Source organism: Coptis chinensis, chromosome 7, assembly GCF_015680905.1.
Source record: "Coptis chinensis isolate HL-2020 chromosome 7, ASM1568090v1, whole genome shotgun sequence".
Lineage (NCBI taxonomy): Eukaryota > Viridiplantae > Streptophyta > Magnoliopsida > Ranunculales > Ranunculaceae > Coptis > Coptis chinensis.
Window position 1 is genome coordinate 81,646,489 of NC_141462.1, and position 6,432 is coordinate 81,652,920.

The 6,432-nt window shown below is 47.0% G+C and overlaps 1 protein-coding gene across 1 annotated transcript; it reads right to left on the minus strand.

Annotated features, from left to right (window-relative positions):
• Positions 1-337: 337 nt before the first annotated feature.
• On the minus strand, positions 338-850 carry LOC147489294 (uncharacterized). The gene has a single exon (XM_086574609.1). It carries the CDS (start codon positions 848-850, stop codon positions 338-340), a length of 513 nt encoding a protein of 170 aa, XP_086430735.1.
• Between the last annotated feature and the right edge of the window lie 5,582 nt (positions 851-6,432).

The window sequence follows — 6,432 nt, forward strand, 5'->3', positions numbered from 1 at the left end:
ATTGCTTTCGAGAGGCGTTTGTAGAAGGCGTTACTCTCATCGAGAGGCGTTCTCGAAGTTGATCCTAGAAGTATAGGTCCTCAACTTAGCGAGATTTGGAGAGGCTATGAGCCTGTAAGCTCCTGAGAGCGTTCTGCTCGCGAAGAGCGTATTTGACATATGAAGGCGTGTTGCTCGCTAAGAGCATTTGTAGCCCCTGAGGGCGTTCTGCTCACTGAGAGCGTTCTCACAAAGTTGATCCTAGAATAATTTGAATAGAGTGGTTGACAATACGAATGTGACTAAACTATCTGAATTGACAAAGATTAAGAACATGACTGTGTACAAGACTGAATTTTTATTGATAAAATCTCTTTAACAAGTAAGTGTTCCATGGTCGTGGAAGTGGTTTCCCTTCTTGTGTCTTAATCCAGTAAGCCCCATTGCCAACAACTCGATCCACTATGTACGGTCTTTCCCATATTGCTGCTAGTTTGGAGTCATCCTGTGTCTTTTTCAGGACTAGATCCCCAGGCTGGAAGGATCTAGGATGTACTCGTTTGTTGTAGGACCTCTTTAAAATCTGTTGATATGATGCCACTCTGATAACTGCCAGGTCGCGGCGCTCCTCCAACAAATTAACCTCTCGGGCTAGGACCAAGTCATTATGTCCTGACTCGACAAGCTCGGATCTAGTTGTTGTGATTGTCAGTTCGGTGGGAATAACAGCTTCTGTGCCATAACATAAGGAGAATGGTGATTCGCTTGTGCTGGAACGAGCTGTGGTGCGATGAGCCCACAAAATGTTCTCTAGCTGGTTTGTCCATTGGCTCTTGTTCTTTTCAATCTTTTTCTTTAAGTTTTCTAACATGACCTTATTGCTGGCCTCTGCTTGACCATTGCTTTGAGCGTACTGTGGAGTGGAGAATGCGTGAACTATCTTCCACTTGGCCAAAAATTCTTTGACCATTTTGCCTTTGAACTGGGAACCATTGTCCATCACCAAGGTGTGTGGCAGACCAAATCTGGTGATAATGTGAGTCCAAATAAAATTTCTAACATGTGACTCCTTGACATGTGCCAAAAGAACTGCTTCGATCCACTTAGTGAAGTAATCGGTTGCAGCTAAAACGAAGCGGAACCCTGTGCTTTTCTATGGGATGAATGGTCCCATGATATCCATACCCCACATATGGAATGGCCAGGGACTTGCGATGCTGATCAACTCGCGAGCCGGTTGGATGATGTTGTGGCCAAAGGTTTGGCATTTGATGCATTTGAGAACATATGTTTTGGCATCGATTTGCATGCGAGGCCAAAAGTATCCTTGAGAGATTGCTTTGTGGGCCAAGGAACTCCCTCCCGCATGATTGCCGCATTCTCCTTCATGAATCTCAGCCAAAATCAATTGACCTTGAGTTGGACTTATGCACCTCAAGTGAGGTCCTCCAGCAGATTTTCTAAACAACTTGTTATTCATAACACAATAGCGACGTACTTGAAGCTCTTGTACACCCAGCTGTAACGCCATTCTAAGCCCCATAATTACTGCCTCATACTCCGCTTCATTGTTGGAGGTCGCAAAGTCGATGCGAACTGATTTCTCCATTACTTCTCCGGTGGCGATACTAACTCGATGCCAACGCCACTTCCGCCAGGGTTGTTGGAACCATCTACAAAGAGGGACCAAACAGTCTTGTCATTGTGCTTGGGGGGTAGGATGTCTGTCTCTGGCTCCCAATGTAGATCGTCCACAGGGAAGTCGGCAAGGAAATCAGCTACGACTTGTCCCTTCTGCGAGGTGCGTGGGACGAACTCGATGTGATGTTCGCCGAGCTCTTCGGCCCAAACCACCATGCAAGTTGTCTTGTTTTCCTTGTGAAGTATCTTCTTTAATGGGAGGTCGGTAAGTACTTTGATTGGGTGTGCTTGGAAATATGGCCTGAATTTCCTTGCAGAGTATAACAGTGCTAAAACTGCTCTTTCGATGTAAGAGTAGTTCTTTTCAGCTGGAGTTAGTGTCTTACTCGTAAAGTAGATTGGTTTCTCTGAGTTGTTGTCCTCCTTGAATAGAACCGAACTAATAGCAAAGTCTGATATTGCTAGATAAAGCCCCAGCGTTTCGCCGTCTGTTGGTTTGGCTAAGACGGGAGGTGTTGTGAGATACTCTTTGAGGGTGGAAAAGGCTTGGTGACATTGATCGTTCCATGAGAACTGCTCGCCTTTTCTAAGGAGTTGTAGGAATGGTCGGCATTTGTCTGATGCCCTGGATATGAATCAGTTGAGTGCAGTAACCATGCCTGATAGTTTCTGTATCTGCTTCTTCGTCTGCGGGTCGGGCATATCCAAGAACGCGCGAATTTAATCTGGGTTAGCTTCGATCCCACGCTGTGAGACCTGATAGCCCATAAATTTGTCGGAGGACGCTCCGAAAAGGCATTTTTCTGGGTTCAGCTTCGTGCGAGTTCAGCATAACCTGGAGAACGCTTGCTCGAGGTGAGTGAGGTGGTCACCTGTTTTTTTGCTCTTGACGACCATGTCATCAATATATACTTCCATGGTGTCTCCTAACATGTCTTGGAACATGTCAGTTACCATTTGTTGGTACGTCGCTCCAGCATTCTTGAGGCCGAATGGAAGAACGTTGTAGCAATAAACCCCCTGTTCGGTAATGAAGGATGTTTTCTCTTGATCTTCCTCAGCAAGTGGTATTTGGTTGTACCCACTATAAGCATCCATGAAGAAGAGGAGCTCGTGGCCGCAGGTCTGGTCCACAAGTCGGTCAATCCTTGGTAACGGGAATCTATCTTTGGGTGTTTCTTGGTTGACATTGGTGAAGTCAACGCAAAGGCGGACCGTGCCATTCTGTTTTGGAACAGCCACTATGTTAGCGATCTAATCTGGGTAGTCGACCTTTCGGATGAACCCGACTTGCTTGAGTTTATCGACCTCATTGTTGATTGCTTTTTGGAACCGGAGTGATAATCTCCTAGGTCGCTGTCGAACTGGTCTGGCACTAGGGTTGACGTTCTACTTATGGCAGGCAACACTAGGATCTATACCTGGCACGTCAATATACGACCAAGCGAAAATATCTTTATTCATGGACAAAAAGTTTACAAGCTGGGCTTTGAGTGTGGGGTCGAGGTTAGCCCCTACATAGATGAACTTAGGGTTATCTTCCGTTCCTAGATTCACTCGCTGCCTCTCTTCAGCTGGTGCCACAGCTTGTGTTGGGAGAGCATCCTCTGGGGGGTTGAGCTCTGTGGATGCGTTGTTAGTCTGATGAGTGATTGGAGTTGCTGTAGGAGTTGGAGCGTTTTCTGTGGTTATGACCACGAAAGTGCGAATGACTTCGTGGTTATGACAACGAAAGGCTGGATTATCTTCCGATGCGTTTTTTGGCGATAGTAGATCTGGTGGGGCGACCTCTGTGGTCTGAACAGGTGGAGCACTGATTACGGGAGCGATCTCTGGTGTCTTGACGAGTGAATGAGTGGCTGCCTTGGCGACTTTCGGAGTCTGTTCAGATGGATAGGCTTTCTTGTTGGAGCCTCCAGCGCTCTGAGTTGGTGCGTTGCCTCTGACTTCGGCGACTAGGTCTTTGGCCATAGTGTAGCTGGTTGGCTCATCTCTTATGCTGATTGGGGCCTCAGTGGTCTTGTTTGCTGAAAGGATTTGATTACAGTGATAGGCTTCGAGCTGGTTGCTACGAAGCTCCATCATGCCCCTGGGGCCTGGAAAACGGAGGACTTGATGCAGTGTAGATGGTACGGCCTACATTTGATGAATCCAACACCGTCCTAAGATGGCGTTGTAGGACGACTTGATGTCCAAGACGCTGAAACGCGTGTTGAAGCTGACTTTATCTTCTCTTGATCCCACTGAAACTGGGAGTATAATGTCACCGATTGGGTTGGCTCTGGAGCCATTGAACCTATAAAGAGGAGCGATAGGATCTATGAAGACTGACTTGGGTAGGTTCATCTCCTGAATTGTGTGGTAGAACAAAATGTCGCATGAGCTGCCAGGGTCTATTAGGACGCACTTAATTATCCGATCGGCCGATCGGCGTGGGCGACAAAGCGCATCGTTGTGAGGGGAGCGCGACCGTCGCGGAGGTCGACCTGCGGAAGGTGATATCCCGAATGGCGACTGAATGTCGCAGGTAGGCGTGTCCGCTTGTGAAGAAAAATGATAGACTTCTTGAAGAGCACCGACACGCGCCGTTTCTCTACGGAAGAAATAAAGAATCATCTGGGAAAGTGATCATATGGATGATTCTGCCATTGTCACGATCTGACGAGTGTGGGCAGCTATCATGACGAGAACGTCGATGGGGCGTCCTCTGCTGCGGGAGCGAGCTTGGATGTTTTGGCGTTCTCTGCTAGGTGGAGATCTGCTACGCACTCGGCGGGTCATAAGCTTGTGGCGCAAGTCACCGTCAGCAATGTTGGTGTACTGTTTTATCTGTCCGGCTTCAATGAGATCTTGGAGATAATATTTGAGCCCCCAGCAAGCGTCGGTCAGGGCATGTCAGGTCGGTCTGCGGGTTGCCATATGCTAGGCTGGAAGTATGAGACTCGCTTGATCTTTTCTAGTGTGTAGCTGGGAGAGCGTGTCAGGACAGCGAACTCTCTGTTGTTATCCAAACGGTTGCCTGATTTGGGTGCTTGCGACCGGGACCGTTTTTTGGCAGGTGGAGTGTCGTCAGAGATCGCCGCGACTTCTTGGTCGTCTGATAGACCGTGGTGTCGCAAACCTTCTTGCTGCTTAATATATTTGTTGACCCGAGCATACAGCTCTGATAGGGTTTCTGGACGCGATCTCATCAGTGACCTGGAGAGGTCTGTGTTACGCACCCGACAGGCATTGGAGAATGCCAGTGTGGCAAAAGACTCTTTCAGGCCACTCTCCATGCATAACAGTTCGGCTTTAAACCGACCTAGGAACTGGCGAATAGTTTCATTCTCTCCAAATGATAACTGGAAGAGTGAATCCAGATCTGCATTTTTATGTCTATTGTGCGCGTACTGGCTAGCAAACAGATTAGTGAGCTGCTCGAAAGTCTTGATCGAATCTGACTTGAGTGAAAAGAACCAGTCAAGTGGGCCATCTTTGAGGCTGGCGGGAAAGAGCCGACAGTGAAGATGGTCAAACTCCGGGGAGTTGTAAAGGGCCAGGCTTTGAATGTAGCGGGCTACATGTTGACCGGGGCATGTGCTGCCATCATACATTAGGAAACGTGGCTGGACAAAATCTTGAGGAGAGGGTTTACTGAGTACCTCTATGGTGAACGGGGAAGCGCGGTATGTCTTGAGCATTTTCTAAACGATCTGGGAGGCGTCTTTGCGTACTGCGCTCTGGTCAATCCGATGCGACAACTCATTAATCTGTTGATTAACTTCGTTTATGCCGTTCTCAGTGACGTTACCAGCTGGTTGTTATTGAGAGTCAACTTGTGCACGAAGGGCAGCATTTTCTTGCCTGAGCAAGGAAATACTCTCATTGGTTAAGCCTAGCTGGTTTGCGAGGCCTTGAACTGAGCTTCGAGGCTTGCCATGCTTCATGGTCTTGAGATATTTGGCTTTTGGTGTTTGTTTCTTTTGGTTTGTATGAAGATGGTGTCTCAAGTAATCAAGACCACAGACGGCGCTAATATAAAGGCGTGATTCAACTTTTCTTTACATATATGGTTGAATGGGAATTAGAAAGGGTTATTATTGGGACCGAGTTCGGCTTAGGAGCGAACTGCCTACGTATCTTGCTCTCGATTCGGAGGGGAGAGAAGAATCAGGTCTAGCGTAGTTCATAGGAGAGGTATTTATAGATGTTGAGAGTGAATCCTCGCCCACCACGTGTAAAGTGTATCACAAACGTGGGGTCTAGATTGAGGAGGCGTGCGGGACCTGTCTTTATAGGTCTGCTGTGATGATGGGGATTATTAGTCTGGGCAAGTAGCTTGCGGCAGTGGTCAGTGGCTGGAGGCAGTGATTTGTACATATGCATCTCTTGTTCATGATTGCTTCTAGAAGATAAGATGAGTCACGTTATAGCCTGGTTCGCGTGCTGGCGCGAACTGTTCTGGAACGTTCTCTTATCTTGGGGACGCGATCTGATTCCACAGGTCGGTGAGGTATTTCCATCATGTTGAGTACGCGCCTGATATTCTTGAAGGAGGATATCACTCCCTTACAGAAATCTAATTGGAAAAGTTGCTGGGGGTGGAAATCTAATTCACTCTAAGGAAAATGAAGCTATTGTTTACTGGAAATTCTATAGGAAATCTGCAACAAATTAGAATCATTTTTCTCATTCAAATACCAACTTTAAACCTTGACAAACTTTGAATATACGTATGTTTTATCTAAATAATACTCATGCCTAGGAAATATTTTTTATGTTCGTTTTTGAATTTGAGAAGAGAACTGGGAAATATGTCGTGGAAAAAGA

Bases quoted from the DNA above. Each gene is read 5' to 3' on its own strand.
- LOC147489294 (XM_086574609.1), bottom strand. From the start codon at position 850: ATGTTAGAAAACTTAAAGAAAAAGATTGAAAAGAACAAGAGCCAATGG.